The sequence below is a fragment of the Pipistrellus kuhlii genome, unplaced genomic scaffold (assembly GCF_014108245.1).
Source record: "Pipistrellus kuhlii isolate mPipKuh1 unplaced genomic scaffold, mPipKuh1.p scaffold_m20_p_4, whole genome shotgun sequence".
NCBI lineage: Eukaryota > Metazoa > Chordata > Mammalia > Chiroptera > Vespertilionidae > Pipistrellus > Pipistrellus kuhlii.
This window is the reverse complement of record NW_023425540.1, coordinates 2666254-2686723: the sequence shown is the minus strand read 5'-3', so window position 1 is coordinate 2686723 and position 20470 is coordinate 2666254. Positions and strand designations below refer to the sequence as shown.

General features: G+C 57.3%; 1 protein-coding gene across 6 annotated transcripts in view; it reads left to right on the top strand.

The window, feature by feature from the left end:
• Window positions 1-2595: 2595 nt before the first annotated feature.
• PARP8 (poly(ADP-ribose) polymerase family member 8) overlaps window positions 2596-20470 on the top strand; it is a 95872-nt gene continuing 77997 nt past the window's right edge. For 2 of the 6 annotated variants that reach the window (XR_004982996.2, XM_045571264.1), the window contains exons 1-2: window positions 2596-2785; window positions 3383-3437. Coding sequence is in view for 5 of the 6 variants with exons in the window: in XM_045571264.1 (XP_045427220.1) it covers window positions 2695-2785; window positions 3383-3437 (146 nt within the window). In the remaining variant the exon portion in view is untranslated. The remainder of the gene's footprint in view (window positions 2786-3382; window positions 3438-20470) is intronic. The other 4 variants (XM_045571262.1, XM_045571263.1, XM_045571261.1 and 1 more) reach the window with 3 other exon arrangements.

Sequence of the window (20470 nt, the reverse complement as noted above, 5' to 3'; positions counted from 1 at the left end):
CGGCAGTCCGGAGAGGGGAGACCGAGACGAGCTCATGGATCCCTCGTGCTCAGTTCCCTCTGTGTGCGCTGTGGAGAGCCAGAGCAGCCAGCCTACAGGGCGCCGAGGCCATGGGTTAGGGCTGTGGTCGGCAAACCGCGGCTGGCGAGCCACATGCGGCTCTTTGGCCCCTTGAGTGTGGCTCTTCCACAAAACATCACGGCCTGGGCGAGTCTATGTTGAAGAAGCAATGTTAGAAGAAGCTTAAGTTTAAAAAATGTGGCTCTCCAAAGAAATTTCCATCGTTGTCCTGCTGATACTTGGCTCTGTGGACTGATGAGTTTGCCGACCCCCGGGTTTGGGCACTGGGGGTGTGTCGGACAGCTCTCCGCAGTGTGGGGACGTGCGGGTGGACCCCCACCCGCGCTCCAGGCCCATCGCCAGCCCCTGTCCGTCTGCAGAGGCCACCAGCACAGGTGAGGGGTGCCAGCTGTCCTCTGACAGTCCTCCCGCTTGGCGTGGGGTCCCGTTCTCCAAACTGGAGGCCTTTCACTGCGCTCAGCTGTCCTGCACAGACCAGCTGTCCTCATACACGCCACCGAGCTCTCCCTGGGAGGGATGGGCTTTATGCTTCAGCAACCATACCCAGGGCCTAACACCTACTGTGTGTGTCCGTGTGTGTGTGTGTGTGTGTGTGTGTGTGCGCGCGCGCGCGCACGCGTGCATGCATACCCATGACTCTAGAGGCAAGGATGTACCCTCCTCCTCTCAAAGGTGCCTGCAGCCTTCCATAAGAGCACAAATAATCTCAGTGCTTCACCAGAGTCTGAGCTGTGACCGGCCAGGGGGACCCCGGGCCTGGGCGGAATTGGAGAGAGAATCACGCCATCAGGGCCCAGCACGGAGCACGAGAACCTGGTGCAGTTTTTGCTGGAGAAGCGTATCTTGCAGAAATGGGTACTAGAGGGGAAGCTGGGTTTCCTTTTTTATTTGTATTTTATCTTCTCCCTTAACATTTAAAAATACTTACATACATCACACCTGAGGGGCACCCGCAGAGCGAGCTGGCTTTGTGGCACAGAAACAGGCCAGCCCGGGAAGCTGGGGAAAGTCAAAGGCAGCGCGACTCACGAGGAGCAAGGGGCCTCGGCACAGGAGCCCCGCGCTGTGGGAGGGCCCGGAGCCGGCGGGAGGCTCTGCTCTGAGAGCCCAGGTCTGGTGCAGAGGCGGCGGGAGGTAAACCCTGGTGGCTGGACAGGTGTGACGCCGTCTGGGGAAGTCAGAGCACAAGATGGAAGGAGGAAGTCAGTCCTTGGCCCTGCCCTGCCCTGGGCCGGAAGTGCTGCAGCAGAGGCTGAGAGCCGCTGTGTGGTCCCAGGTCAGAGCCTGCAGGCCCAGGGCTGCCGCGGCCCCTGCAGGGCCGTCCCCACGCAGGGCTGCCTCGGGGCTGTGCAGCCTGCAATGTCCTGTCTCCCTTTCTGTGGAGGAGATGGAGGCATTGGGGCGCATTGTCTCGCGTGGCGTGTGTCTCCCCAGAATCCTGCAATCCGTCAGGGAGGACAGTGGCTCCTAATTCCCCTCAGCATCACGCTGCCAGTCCGAGTCTGAGCCCTGCTGGGCCACTCGGTGCTCAGCCTGCGGGGAAGCTGGTGGGAACGGGGTGCCCATACAGACCAGAGGCTGCCGGGCACAGCTGCTCCTGCCGCCAGCCCGAACCCGGAGTCCCTCCTGTGCCCCGCACCCTGCACCAGGCTCTGGGAATGCAGAACTGAGGAGACGGGCTGCCCAGGGGAGCCAGCGTCAAAGGGGGAGGTTCATGGGCCTTGCTGGGCCTCTGGCAGCACCAGGCCCCCCACTTCCTGCACCAGCCCCGGAGGCTGGGAGCCCGGCTCCTTCGTGACTGGACCAGGCGTGGGGGGCGGCCCTGGCAGTGGCCGGGGGGACGGGGGCGCCTTTAGAACAAGCGGGGAGAGACCCCCGTGGGCGCCCTGGCCCGGGCGGTTGAGTCAGCCACGTCTTTATGGACCAATGCTGGGAGGGAGGACATGGGGGGTCCATCAGCGGGGCCCTCGCCTCCTGAGGGCACCCCAGTATTCCCACCGGGAGAGAAAGCTGGGGCCGGAAAGGCCAGGACGAGGCGCCTGGAGTGACTTGGGGCTTTTCCATCGCGCCTGACACAAGGAGGGACTTGTTCCTTCTAGTTATTTATTTCCGATTTTAAAGGGTTTTCCTTTATTCCTCCCACCTCCCCGCCCCCTCCCGGCCACTCCGGTGTGGGTTTTCCGTCTGACTCACTGTTCCTTCTGAGAGTGGAGGGGCATTCAGGAAAGTGGGGGCGGGGGAGCCCCAGGGCGCCTTCCCTCCCCTCCCCTCCCCGCCGAGCCGGGTGCCCGGAGGCCGGTGCCCGCAGCCCGCAGCCCGGTGCCCGGTGCCCGCGGAGGGGGCGGCGCTGCGGCGGGGTGTGCGCGGCGGGCGCGGGGCGGAGACCGGGGGCGCGGGGCGGGGGCGCCCAGGCCGGGCCCGGCTGCTGGCTCCCCGCTCCCGGCCGGGCGCTCCGGGGCGGAGGGAGGGGCGGCCGGAGGGCGGACCGGCCCGGGCGGCGGCGGCGGCGGCGGCGGCACAGCTGGAGCGCCGGCCCCTCCCCGCCCGGCCGCGGCCTTTCGCTTTGAGCGGCGGCGGCGGCGGCGGCGCGGGCGGGGCGCTCTCGGCGGATCCATGGGGATGTGTTCGCGGCAGGAGCGCATCCAGAAGGACATCGACGTGGTCCTGCAGCGCTCCCGGGCCGAGCGGGACGGCCTGTTCGCGGGTGAGCGGCCCCGATCCCCGCCCCGCGCCCCTGTCCCCGGCTCCTGCCCCCGATCTCCGCCCCGCGCCCCGCGCCCCCGTCCCCGCTCCGGGCCCGCTCGGCAGCCGCGGCGGGAGGGGGCGCGGGAGGGTGCCTGCCGCCCCCTCCCCAGGGCCGGGCCGCCCGCCGCTCCGGGGCCGGACCGGGGCTCGGGCGGGGCGGGGGGTCTCCGCTGTGTGTGGGTCCCCCGTGCGCGCCCCGATTGACCGGGCCCCGCAGTCCGCCCGGCGCGGTCCCGGGGGAGGGACCGCCTTCGGCTCCGGAGCCTCCGGGGTGGCGAGGGCGCTTCCGGCCGCCGGCCCGGCGCTCCCGGTGCCCGCGTTGCCATGGCACCGCACTTGTTGCGGGGGGTGGGGGCATCCCTCCGGCGTCCGGGTCCCCGCGGCGTCCAGCCTCCCGGGGCGGGGGTGGGGGTGGGCCTGTGGCTCCACCACCGGGGATCCCACCCCCAACCCGGGGCCACCCCATCCCCACCTTCTCCCCCCTTCACCCCTGTCCCCCCATCCTCCCCCACCTCCCCCTCACCCCCTCCGCGGCTCCTAACGGGCCTGTGTTCAGATTTCAGGTACTCGGACTCCACCTTCACCTTCACCTACCTCGGCGGCCCCAGAAGGTACCTGAGCGTCTGCGTGGCTTCCCGTCCTGCCCACATGCCCGCGCGTCCTTTGTTCTCGCCGTTCCGTGGCTGGGAGGTTTCCTTCCTTATCCTTCTCTTGCTGCCCTTCAGCCTCATCCCAAGCCCGGGTCCGGGGGCCGGTGGCCAAGGGGAGGCAGACGTGAGATGCCAGCCCGGGAGGCGCAGGGGTGTGTGGGTGATGCAGCCCGCGGGAGGCGAAGTGGGTGCCAGGAGGGAGATGGCACCCGGGGCCTGGGTGCCCCAGCCGTGATTTTCCTGGCGTGTGGCTTGCTGCTCCATGTTCCCGTGTCCGTGTGTGTGTGTGTGTGTGCAGGAGGGTGGCCTGGTCTCCACACTGGCTCGGAGGACGGCATTTGGAGGTGATGTGTGGCTGGAGCGTTGTGGCACCGCTGCTTTCTCGGGGAGGAAGGGCACGTGCACGCAGGGGAACCCGGCGTGGACCTGCCAGCCTCCAGCTCTGTGCGGAGGAGGCAGGCAGGACGGAGGCGGCTGGGGACGGGCCTGGCTGTCTGCACGTGTGAGGCCGGGCTTTCCTCCCGGGCGGCCAGCCCCGCGGGGACACGGTGGCTCCCAGAGCTGTGGCCGGGGGGACAGCGGTCCCAGATCTCGCCCTGCTCTGAGGCCGTAGCACTCAGTGGCCTCTGGTCACGGCCCACAGCGTCCCTTAGCCACCGGGAGCGTGTGTGGGTGCACCTTGGCGAGGGGGCTCTCTCCTGTGCGGGGGTTTCGGAGGCGCGGCCTGAACGTGGTCTTTGAGGCGCGCGGGTCCGTGTGGCAGTCTGCATCGCAGAGGAGCTTTCGTTCACACGGTGACGGGGTCACCCGTCGGCGGTTCCTTGAAGCCTCTGGATTGTGTTTTTCTTTTTATTGTATTTTTTGTGTGGCCTTTCCCCCCACTTTTAAATTGAATTTATTGAGGTGACATTGGTTAATAAATTATACAGGTTTCAGGTGTGCGCTTCTGTAATACAACATCTGTATATTGTGTTCAGCATCCCGAGTACTGATTCGATTTGCTAGTTGAAAATATGACATGTCATAGTGGGAGAGGATAAAAATCACAGTGGGTCTTCATTCACCATCATCTCTGTAGTTGTGACTGAAAGGAATAAATGAGAGGAGATTCAACCAAATTAGCACTGCTCCTACCCTTACGACCCAGGGGACATTGGTGTTGGTGTGTGACTAATGTTTTCCAGGATATTTTTTTAAAATACGTTTTTATTGATTTCAGAGAGGGAGGGAGAGCGAGAGAGAAACATCAATGATGAGAGAGAATCATTGACCGGCTGCCTCCTGCACCCCCTCCCCGCCCACTCCCCGGGGATCTAGCCCCAAACCGGGCATATGCCCTTGCCCTTGACCTGAATGGAACCCGGGGCCCCTCAGTCTGCAGTTTGACGCTCTCTCCACTGAGCCGGGGCTCCCTGCATTGTTCTCACAGTGAGAACACAGGCACACCTCTGAGACAGTGCGGGTTTGGCTCCAAACCACCAACAACGAAGCGAATGTCGCAATAAGGCGAACGGCAGGAGTGTTTTGGTTTTCCTGCACAAAGGCTGTGAGCACACTCCGCTGTAGCCTGTCAGTGTGCAGTAGCATTGTCTGTAAGCACGATGCACCTGCCTTAATTAAAAAGCTACTCCGTTGATGAAAAATGCTAACGGACACCTGCGCCTCCTCAGGCCCCGAGGGTCTCCTTCCGTCCACACCGAGTAACACGGTGTCCGCACAGCACGTGGCCCGAGGAGGCCTGGTGCCCGGCACGGAGACAGCCCCAGCGAGCAGGTCCGAACCAGCTCGAGCGGTCTGCGGGTACAGCCCCGGGCCAGCTTCTCAACGCACTGGCTTTATTATTATTATTATTACTGTTATTTATAATATATTTTTTATTGCTGACAGTATTTGCTTTATTATTTTCAATGAGATGCCTGGGTTCTTTTGGCCTCAGTTTACTCCTCTGTACAACGAGAGGAGGGTGTGCTTAATACACCCACTTAATCTCTTTAAGACCTGTGAGGAGCCCTAGCCGGTGTGGCTCAGTGGATAGAGCGTCGACCTGTGAACTCATGGGTCCCGGGTTCGATTCCGGTCAAGGGCACATGCCTGGGTTGCAGGCTCGATCCCCAGTGGGGGGCGTATAGGAGGCAGCCGATCCATGATTCTCTTTCATCATTGATGTTTCTCTCTCTCCCTCTCCCTTCCTCTCTGAAATCAATAAAAATATATTAAAACAAACAAACAAACAAACAAACACCCCGCCTGTGAGTAGGTCCTGCAGAAAGAGTCTTTATCAGCAAACGCCAGCCCCGGTGTCCAGGAAACGGGGACACGCCGAGCACCTCCCGGGCCCGGCGGGGCGGGAGGATCATTGAGAGCGGAGATGGCATCAGCCTCCTTCTCGCTGGCGGGAGCCGGGCCCTGCCTGTTCTGGGAGGAGCAGGGGGTTTCTGGCTGGGCAATCCCGGCCGGCACAGGGTTTGCGTGCGCCCCTGGTGTAAGTCCCGGGCCACGGCTGGTGGCGTGGTCTTCCCACCGTGGTTCTGCAGAGCAGCCTCCGCCCCGCTGGCTCTGAGGGGTCGCAGGAGCCCCTTTCGTGCCAGGGCCTTTGGGGGTTCGTGCCAGGAGCAGAGGAGACCTTGTTTCTCCCCCTGAAAAGAAAAGTATAAGAAGATACGTTGTTCTGGCTACATTAGAACCTGATCCGTACCAGGTATTTCTCGTTGCGACGTGTCGATGGAGCTTTTAAAGTGAAAACAGCCTTGCTGTCTTGTGATTGAATGTGCTTATCAGCCTGAAACATCCAATTGATAGAGTCGTTTGGGGTAAATTAAACTTACTCCACCATTCAGGGAATGTTATGGAAAGACAGGACATGATTGTCTTTAATCATGTGTAACCGTCATGTCATCTAAAACACTGAGGACACACTCAGGAATAGTTTCCAGTTCAAGTTGCATGTAGACAAAACTTAAAATCCCATTTCCTTTCAGACACCCTCCCCGTGCGAGTTCTCCTTCGTTCAAAGAGATATTCCATGTTCCCACTCAAAAACAGTACCACTGAGCGTTTTTTTCACGCGTGCTTTTTTTTGGCGTGTTTCTGTGGGTTAAGAGAAATGCCAGGAGGTGGCCTGGTCCATCCGCCTTGGTTTTGGAGTCAGCCGAGGGACTCGGTGCCCGCTCATGTCGGTTACTCTGACTGCAGGTGAGGGTGTGGGCGGGGCAGACGGTCAGGAAGACCGAGTCCATGGACGTTTCTCTAATCGGGAGTCTGATGTGTTGCTCTTCTCACCTGGGGCGTGCACACTGAGGCTCAGGGGGATTGTGTTAGTGACAGAGCTGCCTTGTACACCTGCTCTGTCCCGCCCCAGACATGTGCTTTCTGTACACGCATGTGCTCAGGCTCAGAGCATGGAGCACTTGCCGAGGGTTACCTGAGTGAGAGTTCCTGAGGGTTACTTTAAGGCACATGTGTCAAACACAAGGCCCGCGGGCCAAATCCGTCCCGCCAGGCCTTGCAATGTGGCCCGCACCGCGCTGTCATCACTGCACTCCGCTGCGTTTCCATCACAATGACAGTTTATGACTGTTCAGTAAACCATTCGGCCCGCGATTTAGGCTGGATTTTAGATTTTGGCCCCTTCTCTGATTGAGTTCGACACCCCTACTTTAAGGCAATGGTTGACAAACTCAGTCGACACAGCCAAGTATCAACAGGACGACGATTGAAATTTCTTTGGAGATCCAAAGTTTTTAAACTCAAACTTCTTCTAACGCCACTTCAACATAGACTCGCCCAGGCCGTGGTGTTTTGTGGAAGAGCCACACTCAAGGGGCCCAAGAGCCGCATGTGGCTCGCGAGCCGCGGTCTGCGGACCATGGCGCTAGGGTCTTTTGAAGAAGAAGCAGTGAGGAAGGAAGTGTTCAGTGTGATGAACTGGGTTGGTGGTGCCGTCTGCCTCTGCCTGAGAACTTGTCTGTGCTCGGCCAGACGAACCCCTTTAGGCCTGGCCCTGTAGCCCCTCTGGCTCCTGGTCTCCCCTCGGACGAACCCCACGGCTGCCAGGGGTCGGGGCCTGCCCCAGGGTCCCCCCGAACCCCCCCCCCCCCCCCCGGGGCCGCCTCCCGATTTAAGGGCTGTGCCAGGACCCCAGCCCAGGGCCTCAGCGGCACACCATGGTGAGTTTACACAAAGGTTCTTCCCCGTGCCCCTCCCGCTGGGATCGCCTGCCTCGTGCTGGGTCCCTTGTCATGGGCACGGAGACCACAGAGTCAGGGGTTCTGGCCCTTCCTGTCACTTGTGGCCAGACGTGCAGTAAGTGACGCAGGAAATCAGAGGGATCCCGTGGGCGGGGACAGCTGGGAGGGATGGGCCTCTGGCCTGGGTCTCGGGCTGTGCCGCACACAGACAGGAGGGCAGGGGACCCCGGCCCGGCTCCCCCCGCCCCCGCGGAGGGCCTGGTCAGCACGGAGGTTTTGTAAACACACACATCGTAGTTGTTACTGGGAAAAGATTTAGGAAGCTGGAGAAACAAAGAAGGTGACTTCTCCACCTTCTATTAATACATCAGAGTCTCTCCTTTCAGAATCTCTGTCTGTCTGAGTGGGTAGGAGATGGGTGTGTCCGCAGGCTGTGTCCTGTTCCTCTGAGCCCTCGCTGCTTTTCACCCAAGACTATGCCCAGGTCTCTTTTTCAGACGGGCCACGAGAATAAGGAAATGCTTTTTAAACGGGGAGTTTTTCCAGCCCAGGGGTGGGGCTCCGCATAAGCCGTCTTGTCTCACGTTGCTATGAGAAATGGCTGACCTTTACACACGGGCCTTGCTGCAGGGCGCCCCCTGGCAGTGGGAAAAGACAGCCTGCGGGGGTCAGTCTTGGAAGCGCACCCCTTGTAGGAGCTTCTGTCCACCAGGTGTTGGGGAGCATGGACCGCTCTCCATCCCTCGCGTTTCGGACGAGCAGACTGACGGAGGGGTGCCCTCCCCCTCCGGCCTCTGCCCGCGCTGCCTGGCATAGCCATCGGCGCCCTGCGCCCGCTCCCCTCCCGCTGAGGCCTGGGCGCCTGCACCGCCCGGACCTCCCTGGAGGAGCCTCTCCTGGCTCCGTGCAGGGCTTTCTGAGATCTGCCACCGGGCCTGGACTGGGGAGCCTCTGGGCGGTGGTGGTGGGGGAATGGGGGGATGAGGGGGGCCTGTCCTGGGCCCTGCAGCTCCCCAGCCCCTACCCGTGAGCCCGTGTCTCCTCCGGGTGCACAGAGGCTGAAGGGGTCCCCGCTGGCTGCTGAGGGGGGCTCTGCCTGGGTGCCCGGCCAGGGGTGGGGGGAGGGCCTCAGTGACAGACCGCCCAGCGGGCACCAGCCCTGCCTCGGGGCCACGGGCCTCGTTTAGGGAGCTGTGGCACAGGGGGAGTTCAGACTCAGGTTTAAAAAGCGGGCACTCTGGTGATCAAGAAGATTTTGGGGGGAAGGCTGATCCGCCTGGACTCCCCAGCGTGTAAGTTCTTGCTCCTGGGGGCCCTGGAGGGAAGGAATGTCCTTGGTTGCCAAGTGCATTTGTTCCCTCCTGATTTCGTAGGAGAGACCCCTGGGTGGGGGTTTGGGGGGGCGGCCCTGGGTGCCGCTGTGGAAGGAGCGCGCCCGCTCTGGAATCTGGACGAGGCCGCTCGCTGCAGCCATGGGTGCCCTTAGGCTCAGGACGGAGAGATCGACCACGGAGGAACTAAACGGGGCCGGTTCCTCCTGGCAGCGGCCTGCCCACCAGGACGCGGTCACTCGGTGGCTGTCTGGAACGGTGACGTTGTAACGCAGCGCGGAGCCTAGGACCCACCCGGAAAGCTGGGGGTGAGGGCTGCGGGGACGCTGGGCAGCGAGGGGGGCTCGCACCCCTTTCTCCAGCGCAGCCGCCCACCTCTTCCCGGACTGCGTGAAACTTCTTATTTCTGTTTTTTTTTTTTTTTTTTTTTTTTAAACGTTTCACTGTTAAACGAGTCTTAAAACCACTGGCCCAAAATAACCACCACATGCAGCATAAGTGTAGCCTTATGGAGGCTTCTGTGCTTTTTAAAATACGTTTTTATTAATCCAGAGAGGCAGGGGGAGGGGGAGAGAATCAGTGATGATGGAGGGATCACGGACTGGCTGCCTCCTGCATGGCCCAGAGGCTCCTGTGTGAACAGCACATTGAAACCCGTTTGTTTCCTGGGTGAGGAGACCACAGCCAGTCGTGTCTGAGCGTTGGGCATGCTCTCTGCCGTCCTCTCTGCCTGCGTGGCATCCTGCGTTTGCAGAAAGAGGGAGCAGGCATTTGTCAGCTGTTGTACATCTCGTAGACGGGGACAGAGGCGGGGCAGTTTCAGTATGGCACCAGGACCAGGGGGGAGTGGCTGCCGTTAAGATTAAGGGGCAGAGGGTAAGGGGCAGAGGGTAAGGGGCAGAGGCTGAACTGGCGTGGCTGGGATGGCAGATGAGCGCCCGGGCAGGACTGGAGCCTGCCGGTTGGCAGGCGGAGGCCTGAGCCCAGTCTGGCATCGGTAGCTGGAGTGCTGTGCATGGGCCGGGCAGCCCTGTGCCAGTGCCGGGCCCGTCTGTTTAAATCCCCGTCCTCCCTCCGCAGTGTTCACACAGAAACACACAGAGACACGCCCTCTCTCCTAACCACGTTGTGTAGCTCTCTGCCCGGCCTTGCTTTGGGGTACCCTGTGCCGGAGATAAATCTCGCTCTAGGGGAGCTGCCACGGGCTCCGTATGACATGTTAGTCGTGTTGTTGCCAGCATCTCTTTCTCTTATTTATTCTCTAAGTTTCTGAAGCTCCCTCTTCTGTGCATCTGAGGAAGATCTGGAAACAAGGCCTTTGCTGATGATGCCTGTCGTTCAGCTTTATTGCGACATCATGGAGGGTCTCTGTGCGGACCGTGCGCTCACCACATGACAGCCACCATCGCTCTCTCTTCACAGGCAGCGTCTCTCCCCGCCTTTCCCTGGCCAGTGCCACGTCCCTGGGCCAGGCACGGGGGTCACGGGCCCCTGTGTTCCTGGCTCTTCCAGAGCCCGGCGGCTCCTGTGGGAACCCTCCCCAGCATCCTCGTCCCTCCCCAGGTTCCCATGGCATCCGTCAGTCGCTTTGTAACTCAGCGTCTTTCGGTTCTTGACAAACAGCTTCTTTCCTGTCAGTGCATTTGTGACTGAGCTCTTTTTTAAAAAAAATATTTTATAGATTTTTTTACAGAGAGAAAGGGAGAGGGATAGAGAGTTAGAAACATAGATGAGAGAGAAACATCGATCAGCTGCCTCTTGCACACCCCCTACTGGGGATGTGCCTGCAACCAAGGTCCATGCCCTTGACCGGAATCGAACCTGGGACCTTTCAGTCTGCAGGCCGATGCTCTATCCACTGAGCCACACCGGCTTCGGCTGTGCCTGAGCTCTTTACGCATGGATTTAACCTCAGCACTTATCTGCTCGGGAGCCTTCGGGCTCAGCCATCGTTGTCTCCACATCAGATTTAACCCTCCTCTTGGCCGCGGGGAGCCACCTTCCCACCCTCCCTGGTGTTTTTCAAGCTCCCAGACACCAGCTTCCCACTCCTTGCTCACTGACCTCCTCCGTTCTGCACTGAACGCCGGTGTGTGTAATCCGGTGCCGTGGGCACACACAGCCGTTCCAGGTTCACTGACGGGTGACATCTCTGTCGGCCAGTGCGCTTGGGTATCAAGATCCAGGGTTTGTGATCACAAAGACCAGTCCATGTACGCTTGCCTTTGGTCAAGAGTGGCATCTCTGAAAATACATCAGGGCTGATGCTCCGGGAGTGGGTGGAGGGAGAGGGTGAAGAGGACAGGTGAGGCGAGAAGGCGGTGAATCTGTGGAGGGTGGGGGGAGTGGGGAGGAGCTTATAAATAGAGAATTCTCAGCCCGTTAGAGAAGAACAGTAAACCTGCAGGCTCGCTGATTTGCGCACCAGTGACATCCTAGGCCGGCTCCTTCTGGGAGTAGGTAATGGAGGTGACGCGTCCGTCAGTGTTAAGTTTAAGAGGGAGCCTCGCTGCAGCCTCTGGGCGGGCCGATCCGTTCCCTGGCCAGAAGGTATGAGGGGGCAGAGAGGAGCGGGCCCCAGGGCGGGCTCCGTCCGCCAGCGGCAGTGCCATCGCCTCCTTGTGGCCTGAGAGGCGTGGGGTCTTTTGCTGCCTCGGAAGGGCCGTAGGCATTTGATTAAAAAACAAGTACAGATTGTTATCCAATAGTCACCGGGAGCAGGTTTCAGTGTCTGAATTCCAGACCCCAGCCAGAGACCGGTACAGCTGCTGTCCCCGTGTCAGGCGTCCACAGCCAAGAAGGGAAGTTCAGACACAACTGGAAACCCAGACAAAAACAGGACGCCCGCCAGAGCGGTGTAAGGGAGAGAATAAGGCCCGGCCGGCGCCGACATGTGAACCCAGGGGTCACAGTTTGAGTCCCGGTCAGGGCACAGGCCTGGGCTGCAGGCTCGATCCCCAGAGTGAGGTGTGCGGGGGGCAGCAGATCAATGACTCTTTTCATCATTGATATTTCTCTCTCTTCCTCTCTGAAATCAATAAAAATATTTAAAAAATAAAAGAGAGGATGCCTAGAACACAGTGGATGTTTCTGAGTATTTCTCAGCGGCAGGACTGTGTTTCCTGCTTTATGGAATAGCATTCCCCAGACGGCTTAATGAGGCGGTGGGTACCTGACCGGCTGTGTCCAGGGAAGTCTTAGGTAAACCACGCTCGGGGCTGGCTTTTCTGCCTTTTCTGTGTCAGCGTGAACTATAAAAATATATATTTTATTGATTTTTTTTTTTTACAGAGAGGAAGGGAGAGGGATAGAGAGCTAGAAACATCAATGAGAGAGAAACATTGATCAGCTGCCTCCTGCATACCAAGATACTGAGGATGTGCCCGCAACCAAGGTCCATGCCCTTGACCGGAATCGAACCTGGGACCCTTCAGTCTGCAGGCCGACGCTCTATCCACTGAGCCACACCGGTTAGGGCCCATCCATTCATGATAAGGGCTCTCAGCCATGCTTCCTCCTCCAAGCCACGGCGTTAGCAGCCCCCCCCCCCCCCCCCCCGGCACAGGATTCCCAGTCGGCCTCCCAGAGGAGTGTGAGCGAAAGATCGTGATCCGTGTGGTCACCGTGTCCTCGGGGATTCTGTCCCCGGGTCCCGGGAGCTGTGGGGGAGAGGCTCCTGGAGAGGTTCACGGTGAGGGAACCTGGGCTTTCCAGAACGTTCTGTTTCTCTGAGGAAGTGCATTCAGAGAATCCATCTTGTGAAAGCATTCTCCTCCCAGCGACCAAGAGAGGAATCTACTGAGGGAGCTTTTTATTTATTGTTTAGGAGTTTTTTTATTTATTGTTTAAGTCCTTCCCTGAGGATATTTCCCCCATAGATCTTTAGAGAGAGGGGAAGTGAGGGAGGGAGTGAGGGAGAGAGAGAAACATCCACGTGAGAGGGACACATGGATTGATTGCCTCCCACACCTGCCTCGGCCGGGCCAGGTATCGAACCTGCAACTGAGGCACCTTGGTGACTTACATCATGGTTTTAAAATGTAGCTAATTCCATAGGAGAAAATTGCAATCTTAAATAAGGAATCTATTAGTTTTATTTAAATGTAGATTATAAAATGATACTAAAAAGGTATTTTATATTTCCAGAAATACTAAGAACTATTACAAAAAGTCTATGCCTATTCCAGAAACACGAAGCTTAATGTCATTGCTCTTTTCAAATAAAACCGGTAGGAGTTGGTACCCTCACATATTTCTGTGTCTGAATACTGAGCTTAAACACAAACATGTTGGAGAAATTTCTCTCTTGCTCACATATTTACATGCATAAACCTACAAAAATTGAAACAATAAATTTTACGCCTCCTTGAAACATACAAATATTACATTTTAAATGATAGATGCAGACATTAAGAAACTAAAGTTTTCTTTCTTTCTTTCTTTCTTTCTTTCTTTCTTTCTTTCTTTCTTTCTTTCTTTCTCTCTAACACACACACACACACACACACACACATGCCCTGTGTGTGTGTGTGTGTGTGTGTGTGTGTTAGAAAGAAAGATGGGGGAAGCATTGAGAACTGAGTTGCCCTGGAAAACTTTTTTGAGGGGAGAGGAGTCAGTGTCAGCGCCCTCCTGTGTGTGGCTCGGGGTTCACCCTGAGGGACAGCAGTGGCTCCCCGTCTGCTGGGCTGCCATCCAGAGCCCGGGGCTGGCCGAGCCCAGGCTGCCGTGGAGTCCCTGCCTGCCTTCCTGAGGCCACAGCAGGCAGCAATGGGCTCCCGGGAGACTGGTTCTCACCCAGAACCCGGAGCCTCCGCATCCCGCTGAGGTGGAGATTACCCGCCTCTCACTGAGGCAGCCGGCGTGGTCCCCGGGGGGCGGCCTGAATGGCCGAGGTCACTCCTCCTGGGCTCTGGGCCGCTCTGAGCGCAGACGCCGAGGTGCCGGGCGCTGGCCTGGTCACGGGCCTGGCTGGGAGTGAGGAGGGGGAGGGGGCGGAGAGGCGGCGGGCACAGGGCTCAGCCCGCTGGACGGGAGGACAGCCACGTCCCTCACCCGCTCTGCACAGCGCCGCGGGAAGCCGGTGGGCTGCTTGTTTCTAGGGTTTTCCGTTTCATGTTTTCACACCGCGATGGGCCTCTGCTAACGAAAATACAGATACAAGGGGACTGCTGTGTACTTTGGAGACCTGAGTCAGAAAACAGGAGCTTTCTTCTGACCTGAACCCCGCTTCCCGTCTGTCTCCCCGCACCCGTTCTCCTTTTCCAATGGGAGGCCACTGGCGGCCGGATAGCCGCGCGTGATGGGGTCCCGTTTAAGGTGGCGCAGACTTCGTTCTGTCCCCAGGGAACCTGAGGACGTGGCCTGGCGGCATTGTGTGTGTGTGTGTGTGTGTGTGTGTGTGTGTGTGTTCGTCCTCACCTGAGGATACCTTTCCATTGATTTTTAGAGAGAGTGGAAGGGAGTGGGGGGAAGAGAGAGAGAGAAACATGGAAGTGAGAGAGACACAGCCTTTGGTTGTCTCCCGCACACACCCCAACAGCGGCCAGGGATCGAGCCTGCAGCCGAGGTACGTGCCCTTGACCGGAATCGAACCCGAGACCCTTCAGTCCGAGGGCTGACGCTCTAACCACTGAGGGCACTGGCTGGGCGATGTTTTTTACGGTTTAAACTTACTGTGTGGGCTCTGTTTCCTCTGAGCTCGGCTCTCTGGTTGTCACCCCACATCCTCTGACTCGGCGCTTGGCTGCTGGGAGTGTGAACGCGGCCTGTGGCGCCCAGTGTCATCCTGGCAGGTGGCAGCATGGATGGTTGGATGTTTGCTGTTCGATCATAGCGATGCCATTAGAAGCTTGTTTTCCCCACGATCGGTACAACTTCTTCCCTGAGATCGGAGCCGGGCACAGCTCAGCGTGTCAAAGGGGGGGAGGGAGGTGGCTGCCGTCTGAGGCCACTTCCTTTGCTCGCACGTCATCTGTTGGGTTTGCCTATGAACGGCAAGGTGTTCTACCAAGAACACGAAAGCAAACGATTTGCTTTACCAAGTTTGAGTGAAGTCGTCTGGTTTATGTGTAGACACGTAACACGTTCAGTTCATGTATTCACATGCATTCTGCCTCCTGGAGAGGAAGGAAGGAGTGCTGCGTGGTGTGGTCCCCACCTGGCTGCTGTTCGGCGTTTTAAATGTCAGGTGACTTCAGTCAAACACGGCGGCCGGTGGCTGGAGGCTCTCTGATCGCTCCCGCACACGGGGAAGCCTGGAGGCCTTCTGCTGTTTTAAACGTCCAGAACCAGGTCACACAGATGTGGGGTCAGACTTCCGATTCATAAAGAGCGTCCTCTGGGCCGTGAGGCCGCTGAGCTGTGCCTCCGCGGAGCTGAACGCGGGCCACGGGGCTCTCTCCGAGCGTTAGCCGCCTGCGCTCCCGTGATCTCTCCTGCGCCCGTGTGACCGCTTCCTTCTGCTCCCCGAGCTCATCCTGGAGCCGTGGTCGGAGACGTGTGTGTGTGTGTGTGTGTGATGTGTGTGATGTGATGTGTGTTGTGTAATGTGTGTGTGTGATGTGTATGCGCGCATGTGTGTGTATGTGTGTGTGTGATGTGTGTGTGTATGTCTGAGTGTGAGGTGTGTGTGATGTGATGTGTGTTGTGTAATGTGTGTGTGTGTGTGTGATGTGTGTGATGTGATGTGTGTTGTGTAATGTGTGTGTGTGATGTGTATGCGCGCATGTGTGTGTATGTGTGTGTGATGTGTGTGTGTATGTCTGAGTGTGAGGTGTGTGTGTGATGTGATGTGTGTTGTGTAATGTGTGTGTGATGTGTATGCGCGCATGTGTGTGTATGTGTGTGTGTGATATGTGTGTGGTGTGATGTGTGTGTACGTGTACGCGCATGTGTGTGATGTGGTGTGTGTGTGTGTTTGTGTGATGTGGTGTGGGGTGTGTGTGTGTGTTTGTGTGATGTGGTGTGTGTGTGTGTGTGGTGTGAAATGTGTGTGTGTGTGTGTGTGTGTGTGTGTGTGTGTGATGTGTGTGTGTGTGGTGTGGGGGGGTGTGTGTGTGTGTGTGTGTATGTGTGTGTTCAGGCCAGGCAAGGTAGAGGCTTCCTCCAGACAAGACGTGGTGGGTTGGGGGGGGAGAGGGACTGGAAGGGACTGTAAAGAGCCATGGGATGGTCCAGAGCTGTGGTCAGCAAACTGCAGTTCTCGAGCCACAGGCGGCTCTTTGGCCCCTTGAGTGTGGCTCTTCCACAAATCACCATGGCCCGGGTGAAGAAGTGGCGTTAGAAGAAGTTTAAGTTTAAAAAATGTGGCTCTCCAAAGAAATGTCAATCTTGTGCTGTTGAAATGTGGCTCTTGGCTAATGAGCTCACTGGCCAAACGCAGCCCCAGGGACAGACCCTGGCGAGGCAGAGGAGGAGGGGTCCTGGCTGAGGCTGGGGGGCTCCCCTAGGACCCGGTCTGAGAGCCGGGACCCTCGCTGCAGCTCCATTTCCTTGCAGGAGATGTCTGTCCCTCTCACAGAGTCCCTCCGTTTCCAGATGCAACGCAAACACATTTCCCCTCTGGCCATCTCGCAAGGACGGTGAGGATTAATTAAATTTAAAAGCGAGCAGGGCACTGAATTCCCAGGAGATGGAGGATCTGTTTTATCGTCTCGTGTCATTCATTTCTTACTCATTCATTTCACAAATATTTGTTGGGCACCAGTTAGAATGAAGACACCATGTCCCGTGTCCTTATTGGGAGTCAGAGAGGATTGAGGGGGGTGACGCGTGGCCTCGCTATGTTATTTGCTCAAACCTTATTCTTGACTTTCCCGTTAGAACGTGGGTTACGGTGCCGGCAGGTAACGTTGCTAATCTCAGCGGGAGCTGATCTTTGACTAACATCACTTTGTGTATCTTTACTTTGCAAATTCGTTTTTCCTCTCTCCATGTAAAAGTACTCTCTACCTTCTACTGGAAAAGGGACACAACATAACTCTGTGTTCCTGTATTATCATCAGTGCGATCTGAGCTGTTATTCTTACTTAGCAAACCCCACAAATGGTAATAGCAACCAAGATAAACGCCCCACACATCACTTTTTCCATTAAAATGCTGTATCGTAGATGGTACATTGAGAGTAATGTTAACCTTATACTGTTATTTGTGGAATTCTACCAAAGAGAAATTTAATTAATTATTTAATTAATTATTTAATTTATTGTTTGAAGGGTCACAAAGAGTAGTACATATGTCTCCTTTTTCCCCCCCAGCCATGCCTACACCCCCCCCCCCCGCATATGCCTTCATTCCCCCCTCCCCTGCCCCCTATCTTGTATCTATTGGTTATGATAGAGAGAAATTTTAAGAAAGGATGTCTCTAATAGTTATATTCCTTAGTTAGCATTAGAAAAGCAGGCATTACTCCACAGTTTGGATTAAAATGTACTAATTATCAAGGACATGCATTTAGACACTTCCAATACGCATTGAAAGGCTGTTTAAGCAGAGACATGCGCACCGGGTCCCAGAGGGGCCGCTGGGAGTTTCCTGGCCTCGATGACGGTGGGCTGGTCGGTTCTCCGAGTTCACGGAGTGACGGGAGCACGGCCCCGATGGCAGCCTGATGTGCTCACCTTTCCTTCAGCCTCAGCCTGAGCGAGGACGGCAGGCGAATCACAGTGCGTGCCACGTCTGTCCTCTGGCTCTGAAGGGAAGTCACGGCTCCCCTCCCTAAGTCAGTACGGAAAGGAGAGGTTCCCGTCTCGATGATTTCTCCTGGGGCTTGTGTTTTTCTTTTTTCTTTTGGAAAAGGCCAATCCTAGTGCCTGGGTCAGCAGCCTTCGTCACCGCCACATGGGGAAGAGAGATGCGGGCGTCTTGGACGGGTGTAGGAAACCAGAGTCACCACAGGCGTGTCGTCCTGGTTAAAAACCCATAAAGACTTAAGAGTGTTGGGCTACCATGGACAGTGCGGGCTGGGAGAATGCTGGGTTGAGAATCACAGTAAGGGAACACCAACGCTTTATGTATTTAGGAGCCCCAGGGGCGCAGTCGGTTAGCATGAGGTACTTCTACGTATTTATAGATCCCCTTTCTTTCCAACTCCCGTCAGAGCATCAGAGTAAGGGGCCTGAGTGTGGCCCTCGGAAAGCAGCGGTGTCCGCCTCTGCTGGATGGCGTGGGCCCAGGAGAGCCTGGGACAGCATAGGGCTGACGGGCAGCAGGGGACCCCGTGTCGGGAGTGAAAGCCAGGGCTCCCTCGGCTGTCCTGGTTAGATGTTTTCACAGTGGAGCTCCTTTGGAGGCTGCAGCTTGGAGTCTCTCTCAACCCCCCGGTTCCCTCCCCAGAAGCGGGCGTGGGAGGGGGGCTTGGCAGGTGGGGTGCCTGCCGAGCAGCCAGGGTCCTGTGTTTCGCTGCATTTCTGGTGAAGGTCAGGACATGTCACTCTCCGCTGCCTCCGTGGTCCCCCACCTGGCAGTTGCTCTGGACCAGTGGTCGGCAAACTCATTAGTCAGCAGAGCCAAATATCAACAGCACAGCGATTGAAGTTTCTTTGGAGAGCCACATTTTTTAAACTTAAACTTCTAACACCATTTCTTCACCCAGGCCATGGTATTCTGTGGAAGAGCCACACTCAAGGGCCAAAGAGCCGCAGTTTGCCGACCACGGCTCTGGACTAGTCAGTTCCTTCTCCAGAAAAGCAGGTTCCATGATCCTAATCACTGCCCTGCATTGGGCTTAGTATTGTAACTGGTGGTTGATTAGAGGACAGGGATAAGCCGGCCAGGGTTTCTGGAATGTTCTGCTCCCAATCCCTGGGCTGGAGAACCAGCCACACAAGGGCTGTGTCTCAATATCTGAGGCCCGATGCCAGCCTTTGCTAACGATGGCGCAGCCGGCTCAGATGGGCGTAACTCAGCATGGGTTTGCTAGTTTATCCAACTCGACGTTCAGTGGTAGATTGGCCATGGCTTTGAGGACTTGGCTTCTTTCCGGAAGCCGCCTCGTGCCTTCCAGGCCAGCCAGGGGCTTCTTCCTGGGAGTGCGAGGCGGCTGCCTCCCCCCTCCCCCCTGCCCCGCCCCAGTGCTGTCCTCTTCCACGTCCGGGCAGGACAGCTGACCAGGAGCTGATCCTTTCAGATCTAAACTCTCTGTCCCTTCACTAGAGTTGGAGCACAGTGAGCTGTCCCTGCATCCGCTTCAGAGGAAGACACCGGAGCGGGGTGTTTCCAGGGAAGAGGGGACACATGTTGGTGCATGTGTGTTTTGTTTGAAATGCAGGGGCAGCTGGGCTCGCCGTCCGCACACACACGGACAGGGCTGTGCGAGGCGGCCTCGCCTGCCCGCAGCCTCTGGACCACGGGAAGCACACTCGGTGGCGTGATGAGCCCAGGGCCCGCTTCTGTACCCGATCTCTGGGCGTAGCCACGAACCTCCAGACCCCTGGCGAGTGAGCAGGTGTCGCGGGGGGCTTCCCGGGAGGCAGAGCCTTTGGGACGTAGATGGGAGTGTGTCACGTGAGGCACCCACGTCACTGCAGGTGGTGGATGCGCCGTGGGCACATGCTCTGCCTTTGGATGACACGCTATGGCGCATCTGAGCTTAGATGGTTGACGGGGGTCTCAAACCCACTATATGACATATGCATGAATCCTTTGAACCGGTAGTGATAGGAATTAAAAATCAGGTAATTCTCGTGCATGCCTATCTAAATCGAATTATGGAACTTTCCCATATTTACATAACGCCGAGAAGCTAATTCTAGGTCAACGCTTCAAGCGTTCAAGAGGCATTTAAATTCTTCGCTGGGAGAGAAGCGTCTACAGATGAAGAGTGGTTTCATAGCTCGTATTCCTTTTATTACGTAGCCTTGTCAGTGGAGAAAATTAAGATCATTGCCATGTGTTATCGGCTGAGCTGTGGGCCAGGGCACTCAGGCAAGAACATGACCCGATGGGTGCACTGGGCCTCGGACCCACCACCGTCTGGAGCCGCTTCCTAGTTGCACGAGTGGAACAGGTGGGGTTGTGGGGGCTGCGCAGATCTGAGTAAGTTTTCCTGTGGAGTCCTTCGCGGGAGGCTCTGTTGTCACCCAGGGGTCCTGCCCGGCTGTTTGACCCTCTGGCCTTCCGGGGAAGGGAGCCTTCAGGCCACAGCTACCCGAGGGGCCGGTTGAAACTTGAACCTGGCTTCCTGGTCCTTTCTGGTCAGATGTCATGAGCTTTGATTGTCTGGGCCAGCCGGAAGTTGGCCACCTGCATTGAGTACTGCCTACCAGGGGTACCCGTTAATAATGTGGATTTTTCCCCCCACTAAATGGAGTTACACATATGTTGATATAGATGTGATTTGATATGTATGCTATTTGGTCGCATTGACAACAAGCTTCAAAACTTCATATGTCAAATTTCCTGAAGGTGTTAACATCCTAGATATCTTTACGCTTAAAAATGTCAAATTTCGTGCCAAAAAAAGAGCATTTGCAGG